This window comes from Myzus persicae, unplaced genomic scaffold (genome assembly GCF_001856785.1).
Source record: "Myzus persicae strain clone G006 unplaced genomic scaffold, MPER_G0061.0, whole genome shotgun sequence".
Lineage (NCBI taxonomy): Eukaryota > Metazoa > Arthropoda > Insecta > Hemiptera > Aphididae > Myzus > Myzus persicae.
Window position 1 is genome coordinate 22,413 of NW_019104231.1, and position 21,093 is coordinate 43,505.

General features: G+C 31.1%; 1 protein-coding gene across 1 annotated transcript; it reads left to right on the plus strand.

Moving 5' to 3' along the window:
• Window positions 1-4,110: 4,110 nt before the first annotated feature.
• On the plus strand, window positions 4,111-19,515 carry LOC111040257. The gene is made up of 8 exons (XM_022324090.1): window positions 4,111-4,227; window positions 5,210-5,405; window positions 5,529-5,699; window positions 5,782-5,940; window positions 6,016-6,083; window positions 15,194-15,359; window positions 15,947-16,073; window positions 19,006-19,515. The coding sequence occupies exons 1-8, from the start codon at window positions 4,171-4,173 to the stop codon at window positions 19,124-19,126; spliced, it is 1,065 nt and encodes a 354-aa protein (XP_022179782.1). The 5' UTR covers window positions 4,111-4,170; the 3' UTR covers window positions 19,127-19,515.
• The last annotated feature ends 1,578 nt before the right edge of the window (window positions 19,516-21,093 follow it).

Below are 21,093 nucleotides of genomic sequence, written 5' to 3' on the forward strand. Positions count from 1 at the left end.
ACTAATAAAACATCATGTTACCTGCAGTACAATACGCATGTAGCTCGTTCCAGGGATTGTAAAAGGACGCAGTAAAAAATATTATATTATATTGGTACTTCAATTTTTGTTTACAATAAAAAGCGATGTTGACACACGAGAAAAGCCATTGGAGACTGAACAAAACTATTTTCCCCGTCCAGTTTAAAGGTCTGTGGATCCAATGTAATTACTGAATAGACTTTCAATGCATGTCCGATAAACAAAATCCATCCGTGCCTATGAATTATTCAACGCAACCGAGAGGCAATATTTACCTGCAAGTTGCAACATCTCTACTGTCCTTTTTTTTTTTTACAATCAGTGTAACTGAGGGTTTTTTTTTCTCTTCCGCGTAAACATATGCTTGAATCATATTGAAATTCAACATAGACAAGTATGAGGTAATCGCAAACTTTAAACTAAATCTAACGTCAATTGACGGCTGAATGCCAAATAATACCAAATACGTGTAGGTACCTTATATTTATACCTGTTTCTGTGTAAAATTATAAACAATTTTAACTTAAATATCCAGCTGTGATACAAAAAAAATATCACAGCAAAAACGGATTTCGTTGAGAATAAAAAATAAATGTGTTCGTTTGTCGCGTTTGTCATATTATATTATAACAAATTTAAAAACTATTAAAATAATAAGATACGTACACGTTTTTATAGTTATAAATAACATTCGATTTTGTTTAAAAACAAAGCAAAATATACCCTAAAAAGGTTTTAATTTATATCATAATATGCATACAAATTGATGTTTTAATTAACCAGCTTGACATGAGAAAAGTCACGGGTAGTTTGCGTGTAGACAAATAACACTAAACTCTGCTAACATAAATCTTTTGCAATAACTGTTTAGAAAGGCATTAACCCACATTGGAGATTTTAAAAACTACGCAGTAACTACTTTTTAACTCGGACTATTATCTTATGGAATGACAATGAAGAACGTTTTCACAATTTAACGTTTAATTAATAGTTCTAAAAACATAAATCAAGTAAAATATGTCACTGAAATTAAAAATTAAATGAGCTCGGCTCTGCGATAAGGTTTATTATTAATTTTATGGCAACATACATAGTTTGGACTGTTTAGATAACTTTGTATAAATACTTTATGAACTATTTGAAACGAACAAATAATATTTATGAAAGAGCATTTTTCATTGTAGATATATCGTATATAGGGACTTTATCAACATTCCGATGACAACTAAATACAAATTACATAATTTCAGCTATCACCAACTTAGGAACATAAAACAAAAAGATGTACATATGACTTCATTTGTATAATACTAATATTAACTACAACATACTAACCAATTTTAGAGTAAAATAAAAATACCAGCATTTCAGAAGTTGTGTGGGTCTGAATTTTTTCAATCAAAACTGAAATCGATTAAAATTGCTTGAATATGTATATGGGTCAGCATTTCGTTCTAGCTGATAGTACTTTTTAAGGAAACGCCGCAAGATAGAGATGTAACAATAAGCTCCCGGATATGAGTTGCTTTTATTGTATAATCAATATTAACTCAGTCTTATATATCGACTATTTTGATAGAGACCTTTGGGCGATTTCCAACGTAAAATGGTTTTTGGTAGTTAAAAAAACATACTTACAGTAGATTAGACAGTCCTTTGCTGCAGTATTTTATTTTTGATAGGTGAAATGGAATGGAAAATATTATTAGATGAAAGAAAATCGAATGCACTTCTATGAAACAAACCAAAAATCAATTCGTATATAACCTTTTAAAAATGGAAACCAATTCAGATGTAGCTTTTATTTACTGATGTGCGAGTACAACTTTATCAGCTTTACGTGATTTTAAAAATATATTTTTCACTCACATGTCCTAATGGTTGTATTTAAATAGCGTTCATATAAATCGCATTTATTCAACGAATATTACAAAAAAACGTCTACGGTTTTATTAAAAATTCCTATTTTTATGGGCCACAAATTCAAAATATTGTATAATATAGTCCAATAAAAGATCAGTTTATTTCTAAAAATTCTAATTAAAACAATACGCATGCGTAATACAATGATAAATTGATCGCAATAAAATATAGTTTTTAGTACTTTGCACTTTTCCGAATGTATTAAATACTTATTTAAATTCAATAAACACTGTATTTTTGTCTATAAAACTATAAAAGTTAATAAACAACACATTTTAAAGCATTTATTTTATTTTATAATCTGTGACATTTTGACTAAGATTTATGCTGGTCTTTACAAATATTCATGATATCAATGTACGGTCACTCCATGGTACACAATGATAACAAACAATTTATTAATTACCTTGCAGATATCCAACGAAAAATACTCATCAGTCACTATTGTGTCATAATTTAATTTGATTTTAAATTTTCGTCAATTACTAATAATTTAAACACATATTCAGCGGATAGATGAATGAATCTATTATTTACATTTTAATTATAGGCAGTGTCACCAATGGGTGATTTTTGCCCTCATGTTTTTCGTCTTATTGTTATCCTTGCTTTCATCATAAACCAACTCGTATTGAAAACTTTGTACAAATTGTCTAAACCATCTAAAAAAATGTTAAGAATTAAAAAAAAAACGTTTTAACTATGATTTGTATGAAGAAATAATTGTATCAATTTCGATGTCAGATTTTAGGTACTGGACAAGGCATGTATGTTGAGACGCCAAAGTTAAATTAGACCATATGGTAATGGTGAAGGGTATTATTTTAGACAATGCCAAAAAAACTATAATATAAAATTTAGTATCCCCTGAAAAAACCAGCGAGACGTACTAAATAGGAGTTTACACGTTTATCAATATGACGAAGAGCGTGAAGTTAACGGAAAAAACAGGTCACTAATTTCTGCTATAAAACCATTAATTACTATTAAATCAGTACTATTCAACGATACCATTTTCCAAACTATTTAGAAATTACCATTACTTTTCTGTGCTAACTTCACGTATAGTGGGTGAGGTATCGACACCAAAATTCGCTAAGTTTCCAAATAGAATTGCTCAATTAGTGCGTGGAGACGACGTTACCTTTTTCCAAACTAAAACCACATTTCCCCGAGATTTCTTCCAAGACATTGGATTTTGTACTTTGATAGCAACCAAAGTGACTCGTTCAAAATATTATAATTACATTGCGTTTCCGAAAAATATTTTGACGGTTTGATATTTTATTAAATACGCTCGGTACGATTTATTATCAAATATATTTCGTCGACTTAATCAAATGCATCTGATAGCATAATATTATCATACACCTGTGCAATCGATCTTTCAACAGTTACAAATACATTTAACTTTTTATCGTCGTTTATTTTTTTATATGGGTACGTTTATTATAGCTGTCGTGCAGTACAAATTTCTAGAACGAAACAAAGCATCACGTCAAAAAGTTTTAAGTGTCCGTGTGCAATTGAAGGTTATTTGACTACGAGGGATAACAACCTGCAGATAAAAGAAATAAATTGAACGAAAACAATAACAAAACAAAACAAAAAAAAAAAAATGTAAATCAAAATGAAAACGAAATAAAAATTTCGTTCAGAGCATAGTGCGCGAAACTTGTATTATACACGCGTAGTACACACTCGGCAAGAAAACACTCATACAGAAACATTGTTTCCGGAGGTCATTAACAAGTGTAAGGTGTTTTTCACTCAAAAAGTTTCAACACACACTCACACACGTGTCAACATGTGTGTGTGTGTCCCGACCGAGACTTTTTCCGCTCCATTCGACAAACATATACGACTATACAATACCCCTAAGTCGTTCATATTTTTCGTTACGTACCCGCCACCGCCGCCCGTGTGATAGCAGTCAATTATTGCGCTTGAAAATGTTATTATTTCCAATGTACATAGTACCTATTATAGGTATTAATCATGTTATACATAAAACTCGAAGCGGACGAAAAAACTGTCACTATGGAGACACCACTGCCGCCCACCACCGTGTGCACAAAGCGATGAAAAAAAAAATAAAAAAGCAAATAATATTTTTTTAGAACTGTTCGAGTTACAACGAAAGTTTTGTTCGGCGTCGGCGGCGAAAGTGCACTGTGTTTCTACTGTTGTATAGGTATCATAAATATTGTCATCGACGTTTTCCAAATGGAAAGTCGAAAAACATCGGTGAGAACCACTGATGAAATTGAAGCGTTTGATGAGGTGGGCAATTATTATTCAATTATAATTATCTACCTTCTCATATAATATGCATTAGGAGGATTTATGGAGTCGGTACAAAAGCACAACATATCAACATAGCAAAATGTACAATCAGTAGCACTGATTTTGCGTTGTTAACTTTACTATTAAAGTAAGATATTTACTTATCATCAAATTTTAAGGTAAGAATATTAGCCTCGTAGGGTTTTATTGATATTTTAATTTTAAAGTGAATAATGAGAATTTTAGAATTACTGCAATATTTTAAATTGTTATAACTCACTTTAAATTTAAAATATCAAAAAATGCTTACGAGATTTGATTGATGATATTTTTACCTCTAAGTTTGGTAGTAATTGGTCAATTCACTCTATTAGCAATGCTAACAACACAAAATTGTTTTAAGAAATGTATGTGAAATAGTTTATAATTAAAAACTCACTTCAGTTGTTATTTTAATGCAAATGAAATATAATCAATAATAACCAAAACGTACAATAAATTAATAATAAAATGTTTTGACCATCGAAATTAGACTGTTATTGCGGTTTTAAAAATTAACTCGAACTAGAATGAACTTGACAAAACAATGAACATGGAACCAGTCCGGCAATTTAGTCTTTACGACGATGAATACAATAATCATCGTTAGTAATGGGAATTGACATCAACCTAAAATATTTAGATGAATTCACCAATTTATTTCGATCTAATTATAACAAATTAACCATTAGTGTGGCTTTTATTTTTTGTGGCCTATATAAATATTGTTTACCAACGCTTTGACAAAATATTTTACACTAACGAGCGTACCTATATAATATTTTATATGCTATAAATAGTGTATTAAACATTATCAAAAATATGAATGTGTCAATGATTGAACAAATTTACGTTCCTGTTCACTGATCTCATGTTTAAAATTTTTAAGCTGGTTCTTAAAATTAATATTCAATTAATTTAAGTTTGTTTTTACGTATAGATACAGCCAGAAGACATCTGTGGAACGTCTTCGAAGCACCATCAAACTCATCAATTACGGATATGGGAAGGCCAAAACATCCATGAAGATCCAAAGAATGCTGAATCGTACGAAATCGAAAAACGGCAAGTGATCATCATGGTCAACAACTTCATCACAAAGATGTACATTGACAGTCAACGGTTCAAAAAGAATGGTTCGAAATTATTTACTCGTATTTGAGATGTGATAAAATTCCCGCTTCAAAATGTATACTTTATGCATCGTAGATAGACATTATTATATATAGACATTGTTAACTAACATACTTTTTTATTAGACGATAAGACCGAAAAAAAGTATGAGGAAATGGAGGATTTAATGGACCGAGTAGAAATAGCTCATGATTTAATTACCAGACTCAGACAATTGCTAACGATGGAGAAAACCGACTCGGTAATGGACCATTCGTTGAACAGGACGAGGTTTTTTAAAATGGACGACGACTATAGTGAACATATTTTTTATTTATATTTACATCGGCTACTCATATGCCGCTCTAGGTACACTTACTTATGGTGGACATTTTTCAGAAATACAAAACGAAGAGCGAGAAAATATTCGACAAAAAGCGTTGGTCGAGAAAAGGAGAAAGGTAAAATTGTTCAGTGAAACCATAGACTCGATCGCCGAAAGATATAATTCAGTGGTGGAAACGATAAATGCCCCGAATGATTACAAGTTTCTAGACGGTATTGAAATATTAAAACGTTTAGTTATTTATATTTTCTTTATCATTCATAAGTTCACAACATTTACGTTGTCAGAGTTCAAGACGAATACAATACCTTTGGAATTGAAAAAAAACATGACAAAAAAGAAAAGAGATACGAAGGTAAGAATGTAACAATGAATTGTTCGAGTAAAAACTTGTAATCAAATTTATGAAAACCTTTACGGACTTTACAATTTTTAAGCTCTGAAAACATGGCTGTGTGTAACTTCGTACAACTTTTTTTATGAAAAGTCAAACATCCCTGATGATGTGTCCTGACTTTAAAAATGTCTCAAATGCTGCAGTACTATTGTCAATTACGTATAATATTAAGCTATTTCAACGTCTCTATTGAAATGCCAAGGTTTTGGTTTGAACTCCCCAAACTTAAGATGAAAAAACGTACTTAAATAGTAATGATCCCTAATGATGTTTAACCAACAGGGTACGGATGGATATTAATACGATATAACGTAGGAAGAAAAACATATTATTACGTTTTGTTATAATTTGCTTTTAATTACGCTCTGTTATCGGGGTTATCGTTTTGTTTTTAAACAACAAGTTTGTATCGTACTTTGAATCTTAAGTATACAGTTTTATAAAATAGAGAACACAATAATGTAAATGTAATGTACGTACGAATGTTGTCTTAGCTTTATTCGTCCAATTTGCTAATTAACAGCTGGTATCTACAAAGAAGCTTATCGTTTTGACTTATGATTACTCCTCGTTATATTTTTTATTCAGTAAACAAATGTTTATACAAACAACACGTAACTAACATAATTTTATAAAAGTATTAGAAGATAAATTTGTTTCTTGATTCGTACTGTGGACAACATTAAGCACAGTGCAGTAGTGTTTACTATGTTTTCGTTATTTCAATACTTTCGAAAACCTTCTGGGAAATAAAATATAACGGAATTTTAGATTAAAAGTTCAGCAAAATCTCACAAGCTATTGAAGTCAGTTTAACGTGTTGCCAATCTAGTGCATTTAAACTCGCCTAAGTACTTATTGTACAAATGAAATAAATATATTATAAAATCCCTTTTAAAAGCAAATAGAACAGTATAGAAAGTTTGAAACACCGATGGTATAAAAAAAATTACTGCGAACGGAATTAAAAAAACATATTTCGGTCGATTGCATTTGTATTTCAAATATGAACCGAGAAACTCGAATAAAACAATTTGTTTAGGACATAAATATCTATTATTAAATTAAATAATATATTAAGAAAAATATTGTTATTCGGAAGAATATTAATCACCGCATACAAAGTTTTAATATAAATCCATTCAAATTTAACTTTAATCCCAGCAACAGCTGATTGCAAAGCGACGTGATGTTTACTACGGTACAGTCTTAAAAACTTTCTAATGGGTTAGAACAAATTATAGCTTTCAAACCCAAAACCAATGATCGTATTGCAAATTCATTCAAACCAACAGTTGAAGTACCCCAATGGAATATTAATTATATGGTTTTTTTAAAAAAAAAATAAAAAATAAACTAAATAGTTAATTTCTTATACCATTAAATGCTTTAAAATGTTCGTTTCGATTTTAAATTTATTAAACGGTCTACGTTTAAAAAGTTAATTAAAATGTATGGGGAACATTAAAAAAAAAAAAACTTTAACAAAATTAAGTAGTCGAAGCCTTTATTCCTAATAAAAATAAAAAAAATTGATCATTTTATACAATTAAACTTAGTCAGTTTCTAAATTGTATTATGTTCGAACAAAGGTAAAATGCTCCATTAAAAACGCATGTATCTATCCCACGTAATATATTATAATTGAGTATATATTGTATGAAAAAAATAATGCAATATGTACGTACTAAATAAATACAAAAAAAAAAAAATTAAATATGTACTCAATAATATTATGTACTCTGTACCCATGTAATATTATATTATATACCAATAACGACTGTTATTTTATGGGACAGCAATTTATTTTTCTAATTCTTATTTATAAGTGAACTCGACTGTTTGTAAATAGTAATGTTAATTACACCGCTTTTACCACCAATAATTGTTCAAACTACAACTGTCGATTACTATTGCTGTTTTGAAAAAAATACAATTGCATTAGATTAATATTATAAAATTTGAGAACCATATTCGAATGAGAGGATTTTTTCATTCAGTGCAATCGAGTATTTTTTTTTTCAAATCTCATTCGGTTATTAATCATTCGATACTCACGAACAGATTTTGCAATTAAAAACCAAAAATAATATTAAGAACAGTTGGATCGTTCGAATCATAACCACTGCACGATAACCTTCAGCAATCCGCGTGCAAGACATCAAGTGCCTGCAAAATGCAACGTATGGTCGTTTTGTTATTTATTAGATGCATCATATATACGATTCGTAAAAAACGTGCCTATGTTGTAATATCGAAGCAGGATTAAATTTTTATCGGAACAAAATCCGACAGAATATCCCTCGATGGGTACGGCGGAGGCGGCGCGATATGCAGATACATCAACCGCGGCGAAATTCGCGAAGAAAATAAACAGCGCGGCAGAGAATGGGAAATGTTAGTAAAAAAAAAAATCATTCATTTTTAATATTCTTTCTTTTTTTATTATTATTATTATTATTATTATCCGCACAGAAAATCTACCTGAAAGGATTCCGCGCGGTGTTGGAGAAAAAAAATTCTAAAACATACCGACCATCAATCAACCCGAGGCCAATATACATATACCGGGTATACCACCTACGTTTGTAACACGCTCACATACGTGCGGATTTATTATGTATAAATCATATGATATATTATGGTTGCCAGCGACTGTATAAGAATCGTCGGTGTCGAATGATATGTGTAATAATAATATTATTAATATACGTAAACTCGGGAGGCGCCTTAAGGCCACGTTATGGGTACCTCGCCGTACCGTCTGCATTACATTATAACGGTATACAGGATGGTTCAACAAGCACGCGAGCCCTTTTTTTTTCTTCGATAATGCGGCAGCTCAAAATCTGATTTTTGAAATTTTCGAATTAAAACACCATATTTACAAATTAGTGAGATTCTTTGTGCTACTTAAGGAGTGTGTCCAGTAGAGGTACAGACGTCCGTTTTTCATATGAGAACGCCCCTTTTCAACTGTTGATTATAAGGTGGTTCATTTTTCCGAAAATGTTGAAGTATTAAAATCGAAATTCGAAAGAGTAGTTCTAAACTCTAAAGTTATTTGATTTTGAGTTCTAAGGATAAATGACCCATGGCCTGCATGAATTTATACAATATGGAGACATTAATTTAAAAAAATATAATATTCATGAAAATATTCTATTAACATAATATAATTATGATGTTAGATGGCTACTAAACTATATAAATTATCGAAAAAAAACTTTAATCTTTTAAAATGTATTATTGTTGAAAAATTTGAACTTTTTACTTTTTCTAATGACGACGTACGTTCTTAATTCCAAATCAGAATATAGCAAGAGTACTTTTATACATATAAATCGAATTTTCTACACGAGTATATAATATTTACGGGTGGGTTTATTATGAATAATATGATGCAGGAGCGTTGGAAAAAAAGAAGAAAAAAATCATAAGAATCGTAGGTGTCAAATTATATGTGTAATAATAATATTTTTAATATACATAAACTTGAAAGCCGAATAAAAAGCCACGTTAGGTAAATGTATTATATTTTAATAGTATAAAGTTAGGTTACCGGGTGATTCTTTTATCGAACAACTCAAAAACTACTTACTAAAAATGAACTAGGTCATTTCAAAAACTAGGTATTAATGTTGTCGATAATATTTGAAAATGAAACTTTTTTACCTAATTTAAGGTCGTTAAAAATATGATTTTTGAGGAAAAAAACTATATTCTTAACCATCCATTATTGATATCATTTTTTAAGTTTTACTTTTTCGAATGATAACATGTTTTTTTAAATTTCAATGCGAAATATATCAAGAACTGGAGTGTTCTGGAACGACCTAATATTATAAAACCAAAAAATATTTTTAAAAACGTTAACAATTTTTTAAACAATGAGTGTTTTTCGATAAAGAATCATCCCTGATGATATTGGCGATTGTAAACTCCGTCATTTTTATTTTCTTACCTGTAATAGATATGTATATGGAAACTCCTCCAGTGCTTCTGTAAACTTAATAAAATATGATCTATTTCAACTAAAGAAGCTCAAAAATCCAAAATGATGGTATTAGAAAACGTTATAAATAGTTGTAATAACGGATTTATATTAGACTGAGATGTCAGAATATCTACAAACTGTGTCTCATCATTTTAGTTCCACATATTATAACATAACATAACATAACATACCTACCAGGGTTGCTAGATACATAATTTACGATTATTACAAAATTATTTATTATGATAATACATTAATACCTACACATGACGATTTGGATGATTTGTTCTGACAATTATTATTTTTATTAATTTTTGTTTATTTGTTGGCATATTATGATAATGTACATGCTATCTGTTCTGTATATTAATTGTATACTGTGCCTTGATTTTCTTCACTGACAAATTTTACATGAACTTCTTTTTACTTAATTTTTCCCACTGGCAGAGTTTATATGAACCCGATTTTACCTGTTTTTTTTTCCTGGCGGAATTTACACTAAAAAAAGGTACTTGTGGCAAAGTTTACATGCGCCCGGCGATATGTCGGGGTATATTCAGGTACATATTATATGTTGCCATGCCGGAGAATCGAGAGTGGTAATAACCAATGTTAGGGTGCATTAGTACGCGACTTGTCGTCTCAAAACCGTAACCGTGCATTTGTAGTTCTGCTCAATAACCATCGTGTAAGATACTTAAAACATGGTGTTACAAACTTGCAGCTATTACCTACCTATAATAGTATATACAATAATAATAACATTGTTGAAACTTGTCTACATTCCCGGAAACATATATATATAGGTAACCGGGTTGCACCGTCACCGTTGAAAACAGTTTAATTAATATATACAGTCTTTGAACTGCAGTTGTCTGTATACATTTGGTGTTAAAATAATAAATGACGTAGCACATACATCTTTTTGAAGTCACGTAGGTGTATGATAGGTATTATTAAATTGACAGAATGTGGCATACACGAGTGGGCTAATAACTCAAAACTTTTTTTTTTAAAAACCTCGTTCGCGTTCTACTAATATTATATTTCTATTTCACAACTTGTATAGGTACCTATAATATTGAAACGAATATTTTTACTTTAAAATTATTTACTAACTGTATTAAGTAGGTATTTTATTTTTCATCCCGGAAGTAAAAACGTTTTAATGAGGTGTATTATTCAATATAATAGGAAAAGTAGTCAAGTCACGATTGATAATAGGTAGGTTCAAGTTATTGTAATATGTACTGTGTTTGATTATCATACGGCTGTAATTCATATGCTGTATGAATTATTGATAATTTTTTTAAAATGTAAGCAATACGTACAATTCGACTAAATCCAACCCGTAGTTATTGTCAAAAACTATTCTCTGTAGTGCAAAAATTTCCACCACGCCGTTCACAACGATAAGACCTTTTATTCTGTGGACAAACCATAATATCGAAAATGTAACCCCACCCCCATTCAAGACCACCAATACAGTTTGCTGCAGACTACGAATCACGATAATATTATTAAACATATTATTAAGATTATTTCTGTATAATGTTGAGGTATATACGTAAATACATATTATGGAATCTGGGTGACCGTTTTCGGGATCGGGAAAAAAACTCGGCCGTTGTATTTACGCAATAAACTTTTTTTCCTTTTCGTCCGATTCGTTCTTCGGTTTGCGTAGTCGTCGTGACCCGAAATCCGCACGTTATGCTAACAAAAACAAGATCACAGCAGGCTAACATTAGGAGGAGACCCATGCTCGTATATAGGCAGTGTTGTCAGTTTAAAATTACAGCAGGTGGTCTCATTATTATTTTTTATGTACATAGTATGAAAAATATAACATTTTAAGAGAAACTAAAGAAAAAAATAGTTAGATTTTATATTCCATTGAATATAGTACATATCGTACCAGTATCACCCGCACTCCGCAGTGTCGTTAGCAGACCATGTTTTCAACTATTGTCCGTTTTTAGAAGATCAATACTTTATATTTTTTTTTCTCGGAAGATGCGACGAGTATCGACAACGAGATCAACATTACAACAATAATCAGGCACGTAGCCAAGGGATGTTTTAATTTAACACCGTCTTAACACCCAAAAATCTGCACTTCCTCGTCAATGCTTCCAATTTAATAATAATATATACTCGTCTTTGTACCTATCAATATGACCATTTAGTCCAAATTAATTAAGCCCGCAGATACTTACACAACACACACAAATGCGTATACGTTTAAGGATTTTGAATTGCATGAGAATTATATATATCATTCATTATACATTTACATAATATGCGTATAAAATTAACCAAAGATGATTTAAATGACGACAGTATTGTTAATTTTCAACAGTGAGCGATTGTAATGTTATACTCGCTACGCTGATGTGATGTGCCCATTTTAATACTTTCAAACGAGGATAAGATCGCAGAACTGTATTTCTTTAATGGTCTACGACCAAATTTGGCTACCTGACCCAATCTCTGCTCCCCCCCCCCCCACCCATATAGAGGTATTAACCTGAGCTTGGATCAGAGTCCTCTACATTCTCATACATACCACCACTGGCCGTCAGGGTGAAATATGTGGGCGTGTCCATTTTCAAACACGTTTACAAAATCGTCCACGACCCCGTCACGATAGGCCGCGAGTGCCTACTCAAAAATCGTATCACACGAGTATTTTGAACGTTGTGAAGTAATTTTCTACGGACGTCCTTGAAGCGCTGTAGATACGTTATCTGATCGATTTGTTCGTGGAAACTCGACGTTCGACGTGGACAAATGGATATAGTATTATAAAGACACTGTAAAATTGCACGTTTCCACGGATTAAAAAAAAAAAAACATATTAACGCGGCCAAAGGGTGGATTTAAGAGGAGGTCTTTAAATAAATCTTCTCATAAAATGGCTCTTAACCCAGCTGAGACGTCGCACAGCTCGTCACAAACCGCGACGTCTTCGGTTGAAAACCATTCGTCCATAATATCGTCGTCGGACAGCCACATGAACCGAACCTACCCTCATTGTCGCGGAGAGCACAATTTTGTAGATAACGTATTTCTCGCGATCAGCTGACAAAAAACACGCGAGTCCCATACACGACGGCTGCAAATAATGATAATATTCTCATAATAGTAATAATAATGCATATTGTTATATTATTATTATGAATCATAGTCAACCTAGGCGGTGGGAAGGGGGTGTAATTGCAACGTCGACGACCACGACCACTACTTGGGTACCTGCGATGTATTGCCACCGTAATAACAATATTATTTGGGATAGTAATAGGTATAATGTGACTACTGCGGCGACAGTGACTAACACGCGTTCGGATGACGTATACAAATAGCGATTATTATTAAACACGAGCGAACAATAACAACAGTGTAGGTTAGTAGTAGTATAATCGATAATAAACCGAATAACGTATGCGCGTTGGTATTATAATAATAAATTATAGGAGCGATAACAAAGATCTTTTTTTTTTGGCAAAATATTATGACGAATTTCTCTGGCGTAGCGTAAAATCAATAATATATATAAATGCCAAATACCGCTGACTGCATCTCAAAAACTACAAAACGTAAAAACTTGAAATTTTGAATAGTGCAGATACGACTCAAATGGCCTTGGTGTGCAATAAGCTGGATTTTTCAAAATTATAAATTAAAGATATGCTGATATAACTTATATAACTGGTTTTGAGAGGTATCAGAAAAAATGTAGAAAAGAATCTCCATCCAATCCGCGACTTGGGGTAGCCCTCCTAGGTCAAACTATTTCACAAAGCTAAGTACACTGACGCCGATTTGTCCACCGATTTGATCTAAGATACACTTAAGCTGAGAATCACTAATACCGAGGTACACCTATAATATAGCTTAGGTATATACTAGATAAGATTTGCAACAAAAAAAAAAAACTGCACACGGGTGAAGCCGGGATATTTAGCTAGTACACTGTAATATTGCAAAATTGCACCAAATATGGAATAGTGCGGCTCATTCTAGTCACCTCCCATTCTCATCCTATAAAAAGGTGCAGCCCCCGATTAGCAGGTAGCTCATAATTATAAACGAGTTATAAAAGTAGTATTTAGCCTTTTTCTATAAATAGAACCCACCAAACGTAAGATATCTATTAAATACAGATAAATATCGATGATGAACATCGAAGTTTTAGATTGAGCAAAGACCCTAAGTGACTTAAGGTCACCTGAATGGTGGCGAAGCGATAACAAACAAGTACCCATGTGGACTATTATTTAATTTAATACAATAATATTACATTATTACGTTATAACAAACATTAGTCTTATTAAGCCCCGTTCACACGATCAAATAATTAGACATGGATAATATAATTTTTCTATTTTATTACATTTTTGAGTATCATAAAAAATTGAATATTAAAAGAATAGTGTATGACTTATGACATGAAAGTTTTGATGAACAGAGAGGAGTGGTCAACAATAGGATACCCACGAAATGTTAGCTCACTACTCCGCACATCTAAACTTTATGTACCTACCTACAACCTAATGACCTAGGTACTTCCCGATAATTTTTATAGATCGGTGCATAGTTGGAAAGATATTCTGATTCGGAGTATGCAATTAAAGACGTATTTTGTCATTCAATAGACTTAACACAATACTGATGGTAAAAGAAAAAAAAATAATATAAAAAAAATGTTCACTCACGACGACTTGAAATTTCCCAGTACCTCGGGGAAGAAATATATTCAAAGATGTTTTCTGAAATAGAGCGTGTCTATAAAGCTGCATCGCCCCGCGCATATTAGGTACCTATATGAATATTGTTTGTAGATTATAGAAACGAGGCATCTCTAGGCGGCACCACTCAATCGGATAACTGCATTTAGGACGCGGTTCGAATAAGGTCGACATATAAATGCACTGCGCCTGCAACTCCGGTTGAAAAGCCGAGCAGACGACGACGACTGTTTCACTATTATTATATTTGTACAAAACAATTTAACCGTTTCGACGGTTCAACGGAATATTATAATGCATTGCGTTATTGTCGATTGCAGAACGAAGGCAATAAAGAAGCTAGTTCCATACTCTGGTCGCCTTTTGAAATATTGAACGGCAGAATCGTCGACTCGGATGTTAAACCCACTTACCGTATCATCGGCACCGATGTCACCAGCTACAAAACTATATACAACTATTCTTGCACTCTGTACGGACTCTACGGTGGGTTTACTGGCAAAACGTAAGCGTGACATATTTTTAAACAATAATCCTGTCGTTTTTTTTATTTCGAAAAAAACCAGCATCCGACAACAGAATCCGAAAAAAATGTACAGTTTTTCTTTTCGCAGACTGCAGTGCACGATTTATTAGCGAAAGAAATTCGTGTTCTATTTCTCGTGTCTGAATTATTTTGCAATCTTCTACTTTCTAATTAATTTTCAGTAAAAACAACTAGTTTTTCTATTTGAAACGCCACACAGACAAACGAATACAAATTAACTTTCGTACCAATTAGATATTTCATCCATCATTCTACAGTTTAAACAATGTTTCTACTTTTCTAGTTTATACGAACATTTTTAAATGCACTTCATATAATTTTTTTTCCGAGCTGTAATTTAATAACCGGCTGACACCGGATAAAGTGTAACGGAAAAAATCGTTCTATTAAATTCAACTTTCCTAGATTTTATAGAGGACATAATTTTATTGAAAACCAATTATAAAATTTACATTCAATAATCGATTAATTTATAGTCATAATAATGGAATAGATCTTTAAAATTCTGATAAAACTTTATTTGTAGTTGAAGGTAAAGGTTCGAAAAAAGAAAAAGCCAAAGAAGACGCGGCTACAGAAATGATCCGTCAAATACTAAATGAGCAAAATGCTAAAACGCTACCAAATCATTTTAAGCCGTTCAATGAACAAGAGTAAGTAATCGAAATCTTCAGTAAGTATAGTAATTATTGTTATTAAGTATATAGTATATTATAAACATAACAGATTTCATTGTTTCATATTTCGATATGCGTTAAAGAGGTTGTACAATTATAGGTAAATAACGCAAGTAAATATAAACACGAACACTTCATTTTTACAATAATATTGATATCATGCTAAAATTAAATACTGATATTTCTATATATACATATAGATTTAAAATAATCAAATCATGTTATCGATACGTTTTCTTATTTCAAATTATTGAATACATTCGTTTTTAATTCTAATATTCATTAAATATAAATATAACAAAATAATTTATGAAGCAAATACAGAAATAAATATATTGATTTGTTACACCCTGCAATTTATTAATATTTAATAAGCCTGCATCGAGAATTTGTAATGATTGAAATATTTACTTTTGCGGATTTGTATTATTGATCAAAACAGAATTCATCATATTTCAAATATATTGTGCTTCCATTATAACATTATTGCAATATTTTAAGACGTTCTAATTGTCGTACCTAATGTACATCGTATACTGGCAAATTACACATCAGTCGATGTTCCAGGAACTCGCAGTTTTTGTAGGTACCTACTTAAGGAATTTGCAAAAGGATCACATACTTTCATTGCTTACTATTTACTCAGATACCTATAGTCAATGATAACAAACTATATAGGCTCTCTTACATAATAGAACACCTATAATATAGCCACCCGTAATTTATCCTTCGAAAATGGAGTTGCGCAGGACAGAGTCACGGATACGGTATTCACAATAGACTTACTAAAGGTTCACAATACGTCTTATATGTTGAAAAGAACTTAATCGTCTTAATTTATACTCTAGTCACGTTAAGAATGAACTTCGGCGGCCAACGTGTGCACAAGGGTTACGTGGCTTTTCTACACGTACTGTGGTTGACTCGATGGGCCTGAAAAACTGATTCCTTCTCAACAAATAATATGTAGTGACGATTTTTTTTTTTTTTTTTTTGATAGCTTCAAGATAATCCAAATCATTCATTCGAAAAGATTCATTTTTTTTTTTGTTTTTTTTTCATTCACAAAAAATGAGAAAAAAATCAGCATTGATATCAAAACAAATATAATATATACAGTGTAGTGTTTCTTTTTAAAGAGGTAACACTAAATAATTCTGTCCAGTGACATCAGATTGATATGCGGTTTTCGGGAGTAGATATGGAATACATAAATACACATTACTTGATGATTCTTACATTTTTAGATCTTTCCGTGTGCGCATGCGCAATACAACTTATATTTTTTTTAATGGCAACGGGTGCTTTGAATACAAAATTCAGATAGACCTAATTTTTTTAATTCAATTTGATCCTTTTCACTATAGCTCTAAAATCAAAATTGACTAAATGACAGCGAGTTTTAAGTTTCGATTAAAATTATTGAATTTTTCAACAATCGAACTAGAATTTTATGAATTTTTATATAATTTCAAGTATTTTTTTTTTTTGTATCCGTAGGCTTACAGACATTATTAAATCATTTAAATTTAATTTTGAGGAATTAATTAACATCAATTAGATGTAAATGTTTAATTTACTAAAAAAAGATTAAACAAACTGATATGATAGATTTCTCATGGATAACTTATATAATTAAAGTTTCAATTCAAATTATTAATTTTATGATTTGTTGTTATATTTCGTGATACAAGTGGGTAATTACTTATAATCTCTATGATTATTTTATTTGTAGCCATTCATTAAATAAACCAAATTTACTAAAATGCAATAATTTTAATCGAAACTTTAACTCGTTGTCATTTAATCAATTTTTATTTTAGAGCTATGTTAAAAACGACCAAATTTACTTAAAAAAATTTGTTCTATCTGAATTTGGTATTCAAAACACCTGTTGCCGTTTAAAAAAATGCAAGTTGTATTGCGCATGCGTACACGAAAAGATCTAAAAATGTAAAAATCATCAAGAAATGTGTATTTATGTATTCCATATCTCCTCCCGAAAACCACATATCAATCTGATATCACTGAACAAATTTATTTAGTGTTGCCTTCAAAAAGAAACACACTGTAACTGTATATATTTATAAAAAAGCTACGACATTGATAAAGTAGTGTGAATATTTTATTATACTTGTACGACTGTAAATAATATAATCGTAAGTCCGTCCCGCGTGAAACTATTTTTATAATATCTAATCTTGTTACTAACCATTTTTGGTACTGACATGGGACCATTTTTAATCTTTTAAAATACTTCAGTCGTGTAGCCAGGGGGCCGAAAAACTACAACCTTACTTCCCCGAATTTTAAAAATGCTTTCAGTGCTTTGTAAACGCATTACGTAAGACGTAACCATATATTAAAATTGTAATTTGTTTGAAGGTAGCTGCAAAAGTCTAAAATGCTGTAAGCCCATATTATGCATCATCATCGCAAACCAATGAAAGATGTTAGTTAAATCTTCCTATAAAAAAAACTTACAAATTTACTCTATGAAAAATTAAGATAAATTAATAAATATATATATATAAATGCATATTATCCTGGATCTTTGAAATACTTTGAAATAGTATTTAAGGTTTTAAATTTCAATTCTTGTCAAAATATCATTAAAATTCTCAACATCAAACCTCCTAAATATTGAGTGTGTCGTGCATGTCATCTTCAAAACTGATATCGAATAAACACAAAATGTACTACTATTTGCTTAGTGAAATCTCACTTATCAAAAATGTATTTTATTTAGTTTTACAACCTTGTATTTTAGTTATAGTTTATAAAATATACCTAGTCAATATCCATAATCCATCACATAATATCAATAACTGTTTAATTATATTTTTGTGTATAAGGCTCACAGCGATAATAGCACTAAAATGATAATTATCTATGAAATTTTTTTTAGAATTAATGACCTACAAGCTTTGCTCAAAACGAAACAAAATTATACGGAATTTTTAGAAGAAACGACTAAAGAAGATATTCCATTACCATTAGAAATCAAATCTAATGTGAGACGTACTTAGCAAAATATGTCAACACATCAATAAATTAACAAGAGTATAACTTTAATAGGTTCGCTATCATTAAATTAGGCACTAATACTAATCACACAAATCATAGTTATCTAATGCAATTTAAAACAAACAATCATGATTCATAAGTATACTTATTTACTACTTATAGATATTGTAACAGATAAGTTTAATTTGTTTACTATATACTGCAGTCTGTAACCATTATAATAATTATAAAAAAGAAAATGAAGAATATTTTGTTGACCATTATTTGTTTTTGAAAACCTATACCTAAATTAAGTTTTGTCTCGGCTATCTGCATTTTAGTCGAAAAAAATAAGATACAATTTACCGTATAATAGTTTAGTATACTTTAATTGCATTGTGATAATCGTCAACATCGTCATCATAATATTGAAGCATTCAATTGTATTTTTATATAAATATAAATATATAGCATTATATACACTTCTACGGCGTAAGATTTTTTTTTAACGAAAACTGTTCCGCACAAAGTTTAATAAACTCGAAGTGATGTACTTGGACTGTATAAGTTTAAACAGGAAAACAAAAAAAAAAAAAAACAAGAATAACCAATAGCAGTAAACGGAAAACATTTGAACAAAATAATAATAAGTTATTGCGTGATACCGACGTAGGTATAAATACTCGCGTGGCTCACGAGTGATCAACGGTGTATAGCCATTGTAAAATTGCGAAAACCGAACGTGCACGCGGAAATGCTCATCCGACGAATATAATACAAACTGCCCCTATCTCGGTGCGGCATAAATGTCCTTCCATTTATTATACAGACATCGTGCTACACTCGGACATCGGACTTGAGGTGCGTGTGCGTGTGGGTGGGTGGGTGTGCGTGTGTGTGCGGGGGAGAGAGCGTTATAACATTCATTTTACCCTCTTGCAACACAAAACTCGGTCAAGCGTGTGACTGGCTGACAGACGTAGCATTTATCGGTACCACGTAAGTGGGATTAATTCATTTAACTACACCCCCTTCCTCTCTAACGACTTATACGTATTATATATTATTATATGTGTGCGTACATGTACATTTTCTCACTGGATATAATATAATAATGTATAACACAATATTATATAATATGTCCGTTCAAGCTTGGAATTTTATGGAAGTACAAAATATGTATTCATAATGTACAGTTTACCAGCTCGGAAAAGCGTTAAACACGTTTCCAACGGGTTTTGGAAGAAAATTATATTTAAGTTAGTTTATATATTAAACATTGTATCATACATTCATATTTCACGTTTTCTATAAACTCTTATTTCACGCAATAACAAGAAACTTATTGATGAAAACGAGACAAAATATTTTACTGTGTGAAGAAAATGATAACATGATCATTCTGTGAATTTCAATTTTCAAGTATCTGTGGTTATTCGTTTTTGAATTACCTACAACAAAATAAGAAAATTTGTTTTGCCAAATACTGGTAAAAAAATGTCTGTTTTTTCATAACATTTTATTTTGTTTTTCCCAATTATTAAGAATAATAGGTACTGGGATGTTTTGAGTTTTCATCCGCCAAGTATCGACTAGATTCACTACGCTATCACATAGTCGATAATCTAAGCATTTTTGGTGCTCAAAGACGTGACGACAAATAACAATCAAAAACATTAAAAATTCAAAAAAAAATTACATCTTTGTAAAGCAAAACATCCATGGCTCCGCTCAAAATTTAATATGAGAACAAGCGATTAATATGTTTATATCATTAAGTACTTGAGTGCTCATAACTATACAATACGTACCTATTCGCACCTATTACTCAATGCGTAAACATCATAGTTATTTTTAATCTTCTTTGCTATTAAATAAATGTATAATAAATATATTATTATACACAGCCTGACTAGTGACTACTAATGAAATTGCCTCATGTTACTTCAGAGATGACCGAGAAACATAACTTTGGGTTACCGCGTGGTCG